General features: G+C 29.1%; 2 protein-coding genes across 3 annotated transcripts; one reads left to right on the top strand and one right to left on the bottom strand.

The window, feature by feature from the left end:
* Positions 1 to 206: 206 nt before the first annotated feature.
* Positions 207 to 8,877, bottom strand: LOC123007498 (ecotropic viral integration site 5 ortholog-like). 2 transcript variants are annotated; one of them, XM_044402844.1, is made up of 7 exons: positions 8,861 to 8,877; positions 1,686 to 1,951; positions 1,402 to 1,638; positions 1,029 to 1,349; positions 564 to 977; positions 437 to 517; positions 207 to 382 (listed from the first exon to the last, which is right to left on the bottom strand). In XM_044402844.1, the coding sequence occupies exons 2-7, from the start codon at positions 1,725 to 1,727 to the stop codon at positions 314 to 316; spliced, it is 1,164 nt and encodes a 387-aa protein (XP_044258779.1). In that variant the 5' UTR covers positions 1,728 to 1,951; positions 8,861 to 8,877; the 3' UTR covers positions 207 to 313. The 2 variants fall into 2 exon arrangements, with proteins under 2 accessions (XP_044258779.1, XP_044258770.1); XM_044402835.1 differs by lacking the exon at positions 8,861 to 8,877 and having other exon boundaries at positions 1,686 to 2,079.
* LOC123007445 (sensory neuron membrane protein 2-like) lies at positions 8,127 to 13,078 on the top strand. The gene is made up of 9 exons (XM_044402751.1): positions 8,127 to 8,295; positions 8,352 to 8,512; positions 8,677 to 8,824; positions 9,359 to 9,619; positions 9,671 to 9,885; positions 12,250 to 12,446; positions 12,504 to 12,622; positions 12,672 to 12,797; positions 12,850 to 13,078. Exons 1-9 carry the CDS (start codon positions 8,167 to 8,169, stop codon positions 13,018 to 13,020), a joined length of 1,527 nt encoding a protein of 508 aa, XP_044258686.1. The 5' UTR covers positions 8,127 to 8,166; the 3' UTR covers positions 13,021 to 13,078.
* Positions 13,079 to 15,700: the final 2,622 nt, after the last annotated feature.

The raw sequence follows: 15,700 nt of genomic DNA, 5'->3' as shown, positions 1-15,700 counted from the left end.
TTTGGATGATATAATGCGTTTATTTCCAGGTTTTGCTAAGCGTGTCACGAAGTTGCAGATTAAATCATGAAAATTTAAAATTTATGTTCATAATGTTTTTGAGTTTATTTTTTGTTTAAAAAAAATAATTTTAAAAACGCTTTTGGTCTTTGTTAAAAGTTTAAGTAGGTATTTAAAGTTTGGAGTAGATTTAAAAAAAATAAAGATTACTTTTGTTACTTTATTGTTATTGTTACGTACAAAATTTCCTGTTTGATTTAAAACCATAACTTTAAAACTACAATTAATTACTTTTAAAAGTTATATTAAAAAATTACAAAAATTTAATAACGGAAGGCATTGATTCCCTCCATTCTTCTTCCTCTACATTTAATTGTTTAATCTTAAACAAAATGGTTAAAAAAACAAGGTCTCAGATTAACAAAAAATTTCTTACTTTTTGTTCCAAAATAACAATTTTCTTCTCAAGGTTCTGAATCGTCGTTAATTCCTTTTGCTTCAATTCATTAGTGATACTCTAAAAAATATGTGTTTACAATGATTTTTGACACTTATTTAATTACCTGTTTTCTATCCGACATTTCGTTAAGTTTACTTGAAAGATCATCAATGTTTTGCTTCTTTTCGCTACTACTATTACGTATTGTGTGTACTTTTTCGGAAGCACTACTTTCCAAATGTTCACATTGTCTCCTTCTTTCCAAAGTTATGTTTTCAATACTTTGATATTTTGTTTTCACACTGTCTAATTTTTCTTGTAATGTGCGTCGTTCTTCCTCCTTGAACTTTATATGTTTATTCAAGACATCGACTTTTGCTTGCAAATCAGGAATCTTATTGTGAAGAAACAATTTTTCTTTTTCCAATTCTTTGATTTCTTTTTCGATATCTTTAGTGTCTTTTTTTTCATCATCATTCGCCCACTTTGCCCCTTTCGTAAACAATTTAATCCTACCTTCTGATTTTAAGTGGCATTCCTAATGTAAAAATATTAAATAATAAGAAATAAAAAATAAACAGTAACGAACCGGTTTATGAATAGCTATTTCTGATTTTATTTTCTCCAGTTGTTTTCGAATTTCACCAAATTCGACCGAATATTGCGTTTCCAATATTTTTGCTGTCATTAGATCCTGCTGTAGCCGTGCAATAGTTTTCGGCTTTGTCTTAGTTAACATTTCTTTATCTTTTTCCAATTCATCTCTAATCTGTTTCAGCTCCCGGACTAGAGCCCAATCCTCGGCCGCCTTTAATCGGACTTGAACTAATTCTTCTTGTAAACACTTTATCATCTCATTTTTTAGCTCTAGTACTTCACTCATCGATCTACTCTCACTCAGAGACAATTTCTACAAAACCAAATTAATTTCCTTCAGTCACTCTTTCGCGTCTCTTACCTACCGAATTTTCCAGCACTGAAGACAATGTCACAATTTTCTCTTTGGCTACAGTCAATTCGTGCATTTTTTGGTCTTGCAACTGCTTCAAATTATTAAATTCATTCTCCACATCCGCTTTAGTTTCATTAGTTTTCTCTCTAGTCACCTGACTTGTGAGGATTTGTTCGGCGAACATTTTGCACTCGCTGTCTAAATAATCGCATTTTTCTTTAAGATACAAATTCCGAAAAATGGTACACTTAAAATTGTGGTTTGAGTAAATTCAAAAAAATTCAGTTTACATACCCGTAGCTCCACTTTTTGGTCATGAACTTTATTGACAAACATTTTTATTTAACCATTGCAACAATACGTTATCTCAAACACCATTATTCTTATCAGGTATATTTGAAACAGGTGGATATCTGTGCGCCTATGACGCAATTGCATGAATCATCGCGGACCACGAGTGGAGGTTTTGATTGAAAGTAAAGAAAACTTTTGTTTAACTTAGTTTGGACAGTTTTTTGAATGATAAAGACATCGTTGGTTTATCAACATAAATTTGGCCCCTAAAATACTGTTTTAACGACTTTGCATAGCAAAATATACTAAATATACAGCGTGTGCCAGAACTCGCGTCCCAGAGAAAAATTTCAAGTAACATAAGATACCAGAAACATGGAAAAAATGTTTAAAAAATTCTATCTGTCAAAAAATTTTGACATTTATTTTTTGACAGTTGACATTTTTTATGTCTAATGATACGGATGATCTTGTATATGTTTTTTTTTACAATTATTTAATAAAGGTACAAAAATTTTGCCAATAAAATCCACAAATAACATTGAACAGAGTTACAATTTAAGCTTCCTTGTTTGCACTTCAAATAGCCTGTAGCAAAAAAACTTGAAAAATTATTTTTCTAACAGAAACAAAGTGCAAAATTTAAACTCTCATAACTTCGAAATTTTTATAGATAAAATTTTTTTAACATTTTTTCCATGTTTTTTTACCTTTTTCTGGCAACCCACACCACATAGAAAAAAACGCACTGAGAAAAAACCTCACATGGAAACAACCCTACACAGAAAACCTTCACAGAAAAAACCCACAAAGAAATAAGCCCACTTAGAAAAAACGCACAATGAAAAAAACCCACCCAGAAAAAAACTCAAGCCCAACCGTCAAAAAGCCCACGCGAAAAAAGCTCACAGAAAATTAATCTCTGCTGTCGTGGATGAATTTATAATCGATCAGATGCCAATAAAAATGTTTTAGAATAAATTTTTGCTGTAATCCTATTCAAGAAAAGTGTAAAATCAAAAGTGTAGAGTTTCTTCCACATCTGATGGCGAAATGACAGTGACAGAGAAGAAACCTGGAATTCGCACACTTCGTTAAGATAATGAAACCCATGGGCGTGCATTTTTTTCTCCAAAAATTTTCTTACACGATAGCAGCGATGAAATCAAATTTTGCTCTAGAAATTTTGAGGGCGAGGATTATTAGAAATATCATTGTTAAAAATTATTTTTATGCTTTAACAACGTAATAATTTATTTATCATTCTTCATCTTATGTATGAGTACCTACTTATGTTATTTTTTTAAAGAAATACAGTGGTTTTGAAATATATTTTATTACGACGCCTCTGGATATTATTTTTTTTAATAGTAAACATACCTTTAGTGTCAAAATTCAGTCATTTTTGACGTCAGTTTGCCCCCAGAGTTGGTATAAGCTCTGCCTCTTTTTCTTTTGCTGTTGTGACTCAATGCTTTCTTAACAAAGTAACGCGCACAACTCCCAACACAAAAAAAAATTACTAACGAATAGAAACTAGAGAAAAAACGTAATACCCATTTACATCAAACACCGCTTATAGTGAGCTTCTTTCTCTGTGGGTTTTTTGTATGTGGGTTTTTTGGTGAGTATTTTTCTGTGTGAGCTTTTTTCTATGTTAAAGACAAAGTGTACCAAACACCAGTTGAAAGAATTGAAGACTTGCAGAATAGAATTGTTCACGCCTGTGGGTTTATAACACCTGAAGTCTTGAGTAGAGTAAGACGATCATTTATGACACAATTGCAATTTTTTGAAGAAACATTTTGAACACTTATAAGTGTTTGAAATAAAAGTTTGGTGTGACGGGTTAAATTATGTTTTTATCCAACTTATTACGTTGATTTTTTAAGACTTGTTATTGTATTTTTGTTGAAATAAAAATAACCTTAAAAAAATTACATTGATTTATATGTCAAGTTCATGACAAATTGAAAAAAAAACAGAACCAACCATGCTTTATTTTTTTTAAATAAATATGAATGATCCACGAAGCTGATGGCAATGTATAACTGGTTGTGTTTAATTTTTTCTAAGGCCTATATTACTCGTGAATAACCTTGTATATGGTGGAGGCGTCGGGATAGACAAAATTTATATTAAGAAACATGGTTTTGTTTATTGTACCGAACAGAAGTAAAGAACAAAATCAATAAAAAAAAATATTTAACTCTAGGACATTACAAACTGAGACGTCCAAAATTTGCTTTTTGTGTTTCAAGTTTTTGAATTGTCCCTCAAAATCAAAAGCAATATAAAGATGACTGAATCTTGAATCTAAAAAAATTATAAATCAATTGTGTTATTTATAAAACCCTTTTAAGTTTAGACAGCATTAAAAAACTGTCCTTTAAGTTGACGTTTCTGACAATATATTATGTCATAACTTTTATAACATTATTTGTAAAAAGCCAAATTTACCCGATGTAAACTTCTACTTGACTTCTTTTTGACATATGCCATTGTCATGTTTGTCCCAGCGACTGTAAAAATTATATTATAAACGTAGTTAGATTTTATGTTAAAATTCTTATTTGTATAATTTTTCGGTAGCTTCTAAATGTTGATATCAACAAAATGACATCTATACAATCAACTAACGAAAAAATCAACAGGCCCTTAATGCTCATTAAACATTATCAAGAAGATTAAATACTTTAGAACAATAGAACCTTTCTTAAGAACAAAATAATTAACCGATAACGTAAATCAAATTTTATATCTGTTCATTTAATTAGATGTTTATTTGGTATAAAGTAACTAGTCACACATTGAGAAAATGCAGAAAATGACTCTCGTATTTTTGAAAAATAATTTATTGATTACACAGCAATAAAGCCACTCACAAAATTAATCCTATCACTGAATAAAACGTCAATAGACGTATATCTTTCAAGTACTTAAAAATATTTCACATGACTCAAATGTTGTTTACAATCAAAGTGATTCTAAAAATTCTACTAAAAAAACAACATTGACATCAACACAAACATGATCTTATTTGAGTCAAGACCACTGGTCTTGTCAAACAATCTTAACATTGGCACCACTAGCTAATTCATGGTAATTTTAATAAAGTTTGCAATTCCTGTTTATGTATTTTGAAAACAATGTTATTAAACGTCAGCAAAAAATCGTTTAAAAATATTTAGAGACGTAAACCTAAAAACAGAGTAATATTTAACCCCGCTAACAGTTTTTGACATTTTTGAGACGAAAAATGTGCATTCTGAAGTCAGAAAAAAGCCACAGTTAAAATTTAGACGCAATTTGTAATGCAAGTTTGCTAAACATTCTCAAATTTTTAACAAGGAATTAACGGGAATACAAAATAAACATGAATGAGAAAAAACGCAATTAAATTTGTGTCTATTTGCACCGTTTTCGGGGAACGAGTAACAATTTTGAAACTAAAGCTAAAGAAGAATTTATAACATACATCAACTTTGAGCTGATTTCAGTAAATTACACAAAATTTGTCCCCAATCTTCATAATACTTGCTTGAATTCTTAAATAAACCGACAAAATTTTATACTTGGTCGTATCAAATGAGAACATGTTGGAAAAAATATTTGAAAAATTCTTTATTTACACGTTCTCCAAATAAAATTTATTATAGTTATTTTCGAGGTAAACCGTACGCCACTGATGTGTTCGTAAATAGTATTAGCACAGGTAGTAGAAACCATGGTAATTAACTTGATGAAAATGTACTTGATCATTGCCACAATTCATAAACGCAGTAAAGGCAAGGATCAAGAGGGTTTTGCCCCAAAAAGTAAAGTAGAGTGAGAAGGGGCATTTTTAAAATAATAATAGTTTTTATTAAGTAATAAAAAAATGTTTAAAAATAAAATATATATTGAAACGTCACTTTCTATTAATCAAAAACCACGAAAATTCTAAAAATATTGCTCACTTAATATTATTTATCACTAACTTTTGATTTTAGGCAATTTGAAAATTAAATTAAATTAAATAGGCTGTGGAAAAAATAGAACATTTTTTTCATTTTATCTAAGGCAAGCAAACGATTGATAACGAAAAACTGTTCAACTTTGAGCAAAAAAGTACTATAACGTCTTTAAAAGTAATGAAATTATGGCTTGAGGAATTTTTTATAATACAGCCTGTATAAGCTGACTTAACCTAAATATTTGATATAGCTACGAAGCTACGATAACTTCTTTTGTTTGTCACCAGAATCTGCATAGTTTCCAACCTAACTAAATTTATGACAACCAAGTAACGAATGTCCCTAAATCCTAGCCCGTAATTTCTTGTTTTTTTTTTTTAAATACAAATTTTATCTTATCTAGTAATTTAAAAATTCAAATGGGTAGGTAGTGTATTTCTATACAGTAAAAACAAAAACTAATAAATGATGCAATATAAGATTACAAAAATTTAAAACAACCTTTGTTTTCGGTGAATTTCCGCTCGAGGCAAGCTTTCTTGTTCTTTTTTATGCAAAGAAAGGTAGATTTTAATTCGACACTAAGAACTCATAAAATGGATGACCATCACAATCCTTAAAATTTCTAGAAGCTAGATACATGTTACATGAAATCACCAAAAAAAAATTGTTCAATGTAATTTTTTCTCTGATATGATTGCTTTTGCGAGTTGCTAATAGTTCAAAAAAAGCGGAGCATTCATCTTCTCACATTTTATGGACTATAATTGGCTAAATATTACATATTTACTAATTTATAAAATAATCTAAAACTGACAATTGAATTTTGAGCTTATTGACGAAGATAACAACAAGATATATTTCAGTAATATACATGTAGATGCACTTCTATACAATCTAGTTCTCGCTGGGTAGTTAAAATGTTATCAGTTTCATTGTTGTAAAACATTATCGAATTTTAACAAAAAGGTCAACAATTTCCTGCTTATTTGTTATGCGTGTTCAAAAAGTCGCCCACCTCTCAATGGAACGATGGTAGAGAAATACTTGCATATAAGGACAAAAATAACAAAAAAAATTATTAAAGTTATTTGTAAATAACAAATTTTAAATAAATACGATGTGGCAACGGTGTTCAGAAATTATAAGAGCATTGCAATTTAATCAACAAAAAAAATCTATTATTATTAAAACTTTAGGAATAGTTTCTGAGAGATAAACATTGTTACTATGACGACAGCTAATATTTGTTCACTGATGTAAAGAGTAATTTTTTGGTAAATTATATTTTTTTAAATTTCTTATAAAGATGCAAACAATAGTAGGATATTATGATATTAGGAGTAAAAGTGATAGTTTATGGAGCAAAACTGAAAATGCTGAATCAGTGAAAGAGACAACACTCAATGTCATAGTAAAAGTAGAAACGCTTTGCCGAAAAAAAACTCAGTTTTTAATCCATGCCTAGAAGATAAAAAGTTTTACTTGTGTAATTAAGTCATAAAATGGTCATTTTTCTGACGTTTGCAGATAAAATCATTTTTTTCATAATTATTACAGCACATTTTCACTCAGAGGGAGCATTTTATAATAACAGTTTTTTTTATATTCATTACATCATTAGATTTCAACTGTTTCATTTGAATTAATTTAGACAAATAGTAATTTCTTAATGCAATTTCTTAAATTAGCATAATGTGTAAGTACATTTTTAGATATAAATAATACACATTTTGTTTTAAAAATAAAAAAACGTAAAGATAAAATTTAATACCTTAATTCCAAATTTTACCAAGTACCTGGTTTTTACACTTTGCACGTTAATCTTTTTAACAATTTTAACATTTTTTTCATTAACTTAAAATTTGACTTTGTACCCAATTGTTTCAACTTGGAACGTGTCAATCTCTAATATCTAATCAAGGGTACAAAGTTAAAAAAGCACAAGAAATCGCTTATGTACAAACGATAATGTTAAAAAGTACAAAACAAACAAAAAAGGAAAATATTAGTTGTAATAAACAAATAGTCTAAACTGTATTAAATATATTTCAGTAAAAAATACGTTTTTATCTAAAACAAATCCTAGATACTTTCAACATCAATGTCCTGTCAAAACAAAAACTCTTCATTAAATAAGATATGTTAGCAAATCTAATCTACCGATAAACAACACTAACTATTAATAACATTTTAATAAAATCATTTATGCATACTTATTTTGCAAATTATTTTTAGTCCAAAACAAAGCCAATTTTACGTAATTAGAGATACATCTGTGAACCTACACTTCATCAAAACAAATTGTAGGTATTTTTTTTCATCATTACAAACAATTTGCAATGAAGAAAATCAAAAATGCAGGAAACTGTCAAGTTGTGAAACCACTTGTTTTTTTACAACAATCAAAATTATTTTATAGATTATAATCAGAACATAGAGGGGATACTAATGATTTATCTCATCACTTTCATTGATTCTTATAAACACTCTCATTTGGGCACTGAAGTAGTTTAGACCACAAAATGGCTTGTTCTTGTTGTACTATCAAAGTATTACTTGTTTGTTTAGTAATCAGTGTAGCCCTTTTGGTAGTGTCTCTAGCACTAGCTTTTAAAGTATTTCCTGACCTCCTAGAATCTGAAGTAAATAAGGTAAATATAAAAATATTATACGCAATCTGAATTTTTGATCAAAATTTAAAATTTAGGCTGTTAGACTCGAGGAAGGCACAGAACAGTATGACAGATTCGTTGAACTACCATTTCCAGTCGAATTCAAAGTGTATCTCTTTAACGTTTCTAATCCACAACAAGTTTTAGATGGAAGTGAAAAACCTAAACTCACGGAAGTTGGCCCCTTTGTATATAAGTAAGTAAACATCAGTTCCTGCATCGAAAGATAAAAGAAAATATAGATAAATGATACAACAATTTGCAAAATCTGTCAAAACTAAGATAATCACATAAATTTACAACAATGTCATATGTCATATATCTGCCTATTTAAAAACTAACATCAATAAAATCTTTCAGACAATACAGGAAAAAAACAATATTAGATACCAATGAAGGAGAAGACACGATTTCATACACCCAAAAGGAAACTTTCGAATTTGACGCAGAGGCATCTCACCCATTAAAAGAAAAGTCAAACTTGACGGTTTTGAATCCCGCATTGATGGTAAATATTGATTTAATTTAATAGTAGATTACATACCGCAGTGAGAGGTGCTTCATTACCAAAGCGAAATTTGATGACCATGGCGCGAAGCGCCACGATTAGCAATAAGCCGAGGATAAAACAACGACCACCAAAATTTGTATACTATTTTATTCACAATCATCTTCCTTAAAGAACAGAAAAATAAGAAATTCAAATTTTGAAAAACAGCTTAGGTTAGAAAGTGACCATTTCCCAACCTGAACTGTCATATTTCATATCAATTCTTAAATGAAGTTGAAACGTTATACTTTTCATATGCAAGTAAATTTGCTTATTACTTTTTGATTGTGTATAAAATTGATTTTGAACCGAATAAACATGTCAAATCTATAAATTATTGTTGATTTGATATGTTCGTGTAATATCTATGTGCAAATATTTATCAAAAAATCGATAACACTCGTTTCTGCATTTATCTACCTACGATTGTTTACCTTCTTGTTATAAACTTCAAATTTTTTCCACAAATACTACAAAATTTCTACATTTCAGTCAATTTACCAACTGGCTGAGGATCTTCACTTGGCCGGTGCTGCAGACACTTGCATTAAGCAAACATTTGATAATAACCAAGGGAAAGTTTTTATAGAAGCAAACGTAAAAAAACTGTTATTTGACGGTTTTCAATTCTGCAATAACACTTCACCTGCAATGTGTGGCCTCATAAACGACGTAATATGTGCAATTGCAGCAACGAAAAGAAATTCGGATCTTTTGGCCGACTATTCTTTGATATTTTCGTACTTGAACTATGTAAGCATTCATTGAGAGTGATTATGAAATAATAAAAAAATAATTTTTAAGAAACGAAAACCAAATGATGGCAAATATACGGTAAAGAGGGGTCTTACCGACATTGAAAAATTAGGACATATTGTTGCATGGAATGACAGTTTGTATACGAAATTTTGGGGAGAAGGTACCACATGCAGTGAAGTTAAAGGAACTGATTCAACTCTTTACCCTCCAAGAGTTAGTACGGATAGTTCTTTTTATATTTACTCGACGGACATATGCAGGTAAGTTTTTCATAACCAACGCCCAACAACTAAAAAATATCCATGAAGATAGTAAAGATATTAAAAAGTTGAATTCTAAAAAAAACAAGTAAACAAGAGACTTATCAATTTGAGTGATAAAAAAAGTCATTATTAAAATTGTCGTTAAGGCTTATGCATTAAGGGCACAATCAGGAGATTATGGCCCGCGATAATGTTTATAGCCTGACCAAAGAGAGAGCTCTTAATTTCCAAAAAAATTATTATCAATTATGCCCGAAGTACGTACAACTTTCAAAAAAGTTCAAATATTGTTGCAGAAAACAAAGAAGATATACAAGAGTAAAACTACAGTATTTATCTTAATTTTATAAATTGTTTATCTTACGAGTAAATCTATAAAACATGTAAACTGACGCAGGTGAAAGTTCAGATCATATCTTTAATGAAATGTTATTTTCATCAACTATATCTAATTCAAGTACCCTAACAATAGATAATGTAAGATCTTTATCACAAGTTTGTGCATAAAAATCTAAATTACCTACAAAAGTCGTAAATATTGCAAAAAATTTGCAAAAAAATTAAAATTGGTATTTGGTGACGTACCTATACGCGCGCCATTGATAAGAGTAGGTAAAAATAAAGTAATTGCAGGAAAAGAATCGCTCAAAATAACAAACTCAGTTTGTTATTTTTCGATGTGGAATTTGTGATTGCAATTTTTCGGAATATTAAAAAAACACCCAGTATTATTAATTTAAGAACTACTATTTCGGCTACAACAATGGCCATTGTTACTTTGTGCTTCAAATCATAATCATGACAACCATTTTATTATTTTAATATTAAGCATGTTTAAAAAAAAAAGAAAAAATCTCCAGAGAAAAAATCAAATTGCTCAGCGATCAGTAGATTTAAATTGTGATAAAAGCTAAAACAAAAACAAATGGGATATAATGACAGTAACAAAAAGTAACTTTCTTCTGCGCTTATTTAATAACCTTATTAAATCAAACTTATTTAAGAAAAAAATACAACTCGTGTACAGTAAATGTCATCAATAACTGATACTAATTTGTTAAGTTAAAAAATATCTTTAGAAACATTTTTTTTTATCTCACAGAAAAAACCTCGGTCTTCCAAAATCTGAATACAAAATTCCAACAAATCTTTTCTCTTTTGTAAAGTTGTAGCAAATTATTTCAAAAATCTCACAATGTACGAAACAAACAATATAAAAGCAACAAATGTAAAAAAAACACCAACAAAAATAAAATTTTGTAACACACAACACGTTAAAAATTTGCAAACTGATGGCCTGCAAAACAAATGTTTGTAAATCGTGACAGAAGAACTGTAAACCAACATTCAAATTAACACCCAATTCAAACAAATAACCTTTTAAACATAATAATTTTAAATTTGATGAATTTGGAGTGTTGCTGTCAAAACTATATAGGATGTTCAGAACTCGCGCCCCAGAGAAACATTTCAAGTAAGCTAAGATATCAGGAACATGGAAAACTAGTTTGAAAAATTTTGACATTTTTTATGTCTATTTAATGATGCTAACGATCTTGTGTATGTTTTTTTTATAATTATTTAGTAAACGTACAAAAATTTTGCCAATAAAAGCCACAAATAACATTAAACAGAGTTACAATTTAGTATACAGCTTCCTTGTTTCCTGTCCTTGTAGCCTGTAGTAAAAACCACTTTCAAAATTATTTTTCCAACACAAATAAATAGAGTCAAAGTGCAAAATTTAAACTCTCATAACTCCGAAATTTTTTAATATCTTTTCCATGTTTCTAGAATCTTACCTTTTACAGCGTGCGCCAGAACTCGCGCCCCAGAGAAAATTCTCAAGTAAGGTAAGATACCAAAAACATGAAAAAAATGTTTAAAAAATTCTATCTTTCAAAAAATTTTGACATTTATTTTTGAACATTTGACATTTTTTTATATCTATTTAATGATAGTAATGATCTTGTATATGTTTTTTTACAATTATTTAGTAAAGGCACAAAAATTTTGCCAATAAAAGCCACAAATAACATTGAACAGAGTTACAATTTAGGATACAGCTTCCTTGTTTCCTCTTTTAATAGCCTATAGCAAAGAAACTTTGAAAATTATTTTTCCAATAGAAATAAATAGAGTCAAAGTACAAACTTTAAACCTTGTTCCTGGTATCTTACCTTATATGGCAATTTTCTCTAGGGCGCGAGTTCTGGCGCACCCTGTATACATGGCATTTTTCTCTGGGGCCCGAGATTTGACGCAGCCTGTATAAAATGTTGAACAGCAAGCATAAAAATTAAGGCAGATTTCAAACAACTCTCTAGAAAGTGTCTAAAAATTCGTTCCACATCATTCCAGATTTGTGGAAATCAATTACAAAGGTGAAGAGAGTTACAAAGGAATCGATGGATATCTCTTTGGAACCAGTCCTGAGACTTTGCGAAGCTCCACCAAAGATCCTGAAAACGATTGCTACTGCAGCAAACTGAGCAGGGATATGGATGGCAAAAAAAGTTGTTTCTTGGATGGAGTAATAGACATGCAAACTTGTTTCGGTAAAATTAATTTACAGTAAAAATTTTGATCAGTAACTCACATTTTACATTTTGTAGGAGTGCCAGTGCTTTTCTCATTTCCACACTTCTTGTGGGCTGATCAAAAATATTTAGATGCAGTGGAAGGATTAAGTCCTGACGAGGATAAGCACAAGACGTATCTCGTGGTCGAACCAGTGAGTTGAACATAAATGAAATTTAGCATTTTATAAATTTATATTTTAGAATACTGGAACTCCTCTACAAGGAGTGAAAAGAATTCAGTTGAATGCTGTCATCAGGCCGATTGTTGGAATAAAATCGATGATGCAAACCAAGAGAGCTTTGTTACCGCTTTTGTGGATAGAAGAAGTAAACATCGTAGAGAATTTAAATAGAATATTATTAATTATAATTTTTCTAGGGAGTGTCTCTGCCTCAAAAATATGTAGATGAACTAAATTCAAGTTACTTTGACAAGGTCCAATTAGTCGATGGTGTTAGATACGCTCTTATAGTAATTTCAGCCATATTGGTTGGTAGTCTTGGAATAGTTATTTTACGAAAACGTTCACAGGCTAAACATAATGTGTAATGAATGTACAAAAGTTAATATTACATACTTTTGTTGTAAATATAAATTTTACCCCTGAGTATCTAGTTATTTATTAATTTCTAATGTGTTTAACTTTTAAACACTGTTTTTTGAATAAATTTTTTTTAACAAACTTTTCTTGGAATCATCAATTTAGACTTTCCCATGCATTCCCACAACTGTTAAAAATTCACAAACTTTTTCAAAACACAAACAAATGGTTTAAATTCATAAAAAAAAATCTAAAAAAGCTTAGTTAAAGAATTAATATTGTGTACCTTTACAATAATCAGGGTAATAAAACTGTATTATATGAGAAAGTTTTTAAGAACACCCCGTACACTAAATAATAACAGTCAATAATGATTATGCTGGAGTTGTTCGTTGTTATAGTGACAGCAATACAGACAATGTTTAAAAATAGCATTTTACCTATACGACAAGTTTCGAAATACGATTTATATAAAAAACGTGAAACACATCAATTTCTTAATTTATCAGTATCAATGTAATCAGGTTATCAGTAAATCATTTAACAGGAGTATCAAAATTATTATTAATTTTCATGTGTATCAAACAAAGAACAATAAAAATTTCTAATCACCATATTCTATTTTATTTAGTTTTATCTAGACCATCTTTATTGTTACAACGTTATTTGCAATATTTTACCTTTACATGGATAATTTTGCTAGCATCTAAGCGGGATTATGTGTATTGATTGACAAAAAGTAATGCTTAGTTTTGACCTCATTAGGTTTCCAATATAACTTTACTTAAACAAAATACATAAATGTATCATAAGCATGTTATTATGGAAAGTACTCAAACATTACCCAAACATAAACAATGATTAGTAAATTTTGACGATCAAAAATTGATTAACGTAAATACATAACACGATTTTTTTTTAATTCATAACCACCATTGATAATGATAATTTTTAATTATTATTCCAAAAATACACAAACTTTTGAACTCCTATCCGAATAGAACTTTTGATTTCTTAAATTCTCGTTATAGCGGAGTTCTACTATAATTATATAAATGCTAAATTTTAGTTTCATTTAAATCATAAATTTAATTTTTTTCTCTAAAATAGTTATGCATTCGAGCGTTAAAGTACAATTTTGCACACATATCTACCTAATACATATAAACAACATTTTTTCTACAAAATGGTGAAAACAATTTCAAACATTTTAGTTCAGTTGCATGTTGAGGCGAATACAATACAAAGAATTGGTTTTTAAAAGTGGTAATTTTTTTATCCGTAAAAAATATGTTCTAAGCGTTCTTCGCAATATTTTAAAAATATGTTATTTATTATTGTGTTTTTTAAACGGCTGAAACTGTTGAGAGGGTATCAAAAAGCAAAGTGCCAAGTTTCGACTGTAAGAAGAATACATTCAAAATTACTTTTATCAAATAATATACGGGTTGTCCCAGAAATAAATAATAGATTAATTTTAACCACATCAAATACAACATTTTTTATACAGACCGGATTATAAAAAAATTAAAACACAGTTGTACAGTTTATTGTTATCTCTTGTTTGAAATAGATGCTCAATTAATGCTACTTCCTGTTTCACCGGAAATGCCTTCAATTTCGTTTTTTTTTAATATGGAACAGCCTGTAAATTTATAAGGCAATTTAAAAATGAACTTAAATTAAGTTGGTTGTAGAAAGAATAGAAAGAACATTTTTATTCATTTTATCTAAGACAAGCAAATGGCTGATAACAAAAAACTCAATTTTGAACAAAGACGTAATATTTTATTGTTTTTTATTATTTGCAAATAATGAAATTATGGCTTGAGGCCTTTTTTTTATCCAGCCTGTATGTAAGTACAATTTTTTCTCAAACGCAATCGTTATTTACTCGTATCTGTAAAATCACAGATAAAGCCACTAAACAAAAACACACGCAAAATAAAGTTGCTCTTTATATTCGATTGAAACAAATAATTAATATCGTCTTTTTGTTTTATTTATGAAAAACCACATTGTAAAATTGATCACAAATTCTGTTAAAAAACATCCACTAAACTTCAAAGTTAATGTTCATTAATCTTGTGACGGTCAATTCTTAATAGCCATTTAATTTATTGCACAGTTGGCAGCATTTATCCTGCTACCTCTAGTGTGATAGTTGTGTCTATGTTGGCAGCAGAAGTAGGTAACTAAAGTGTGTTAATTTTATTATTCTTAAAAAATTTGTCATTGGTTAAAATTAATGTACTTATTTCTAAGACACGTTGTATAATAAGTAATTTACGTTATAATTCTGGTAAGTTAAATCTTACAGTACGAATGAGATGTTAGAAGAATTACAGACTTTTCGGATGTACTGAGTGTTACAGTAAGTTGAGGAAGTCCATTAGTGGCCTTTAAATGGTAAAATTTAAAAAAAATTGTATAGGACATTGATAGATACTATTAGTGCATCACCTAAAATTATTTTCAACCATACAGCATGTCTAAACAATAGTTACGATACAATGAAACATCGTATGTTTCTTTGCATTTTAGAATTAAGCCTTTTAAAACAATGTTTTTACGCTAAAGTTTTATTAGTTAATTTCGCTTAGTTTTAGAAATAAGACGTTTTTTTGACAAAAACATGTCCTTTTTAAAAATTCATTACACAAAAATTAAGACAGCTAGAACAAATTT

The sequence above is a fragment of the Tribolium madens genome, unplaced genomic scaffold (assembly GCF_015345945.1).
Source record: "Tribolium madens isolate multiple individuals breed KSU strain unplaced genomic scaffold, Tmad_KSU_1.1 Scaffold_11;HRSCAF=98;Tcas5.2_LG3b, whole genome shotgun sequence".
NCBI classification, from domain to species: Eukaryota; Metazoa; Arthropoda; class Insecta; order Coleoptera; family Tenebrionidae; genus Tribolium; species Tribolium madens.
The sequence above is the reverse complement of the archived record's forward strand: the minus strand, read 5'-3'. Positions and strand labels throughout refer to the sequence as shown.

What these genes read in the sequence shown, in the direction of transcription:
- LOC123007498 (XM_044402844.1), bottom strand. Translation starts at nt 1,727, where the DNA reads ATGTTTGTCAATAAAGTTCATGACCAAAAAGTGGAGCTACGG. An exon ending in CTTCAGTGCTGGAAAATTCG is followed by an intron (nt 1,350 to 1,401) that starts GTAGGTAAGAGA and finishes TTGGTTTTGTAG; the next exon opens with AAATTGTCTCTGAGTGAGAG. An exon ending in AAATAGCTATTCATAAACCG is followed by an intron (nt 978 to 1,028) that starts GTTCGTTACTGT and finishes TTTTTACATTAG; the next exon opens with GAATGCCACTTAAAATCAGA.
- LOC123007445 (XM_044402751.1), top strand. Translation starts at nt 8,167, where the DNA reads ATGGCTTGTTCTTGTTGTACTATCAAAGTATTACTTGTTTGTTTAGTA. An exon ending in AGACATGCAAACTTGTTTCG is followed by an intron (nt 12,447 to 12,503) that starts GTAAAATTAATT and finishes TACATTTTGTAG; the next exon opens with GAGTGCCAGTGCTTTTCTCA. An exon ending in CGCTTTTGTGGATAGAAGAA is followed by an intron (nt 12,798 to 12,849) that starts GTAAACATCGTA and finishes TAATTTTTCTAG; the next exon opens with GGAGTGTCTCTGCCTCAAAA.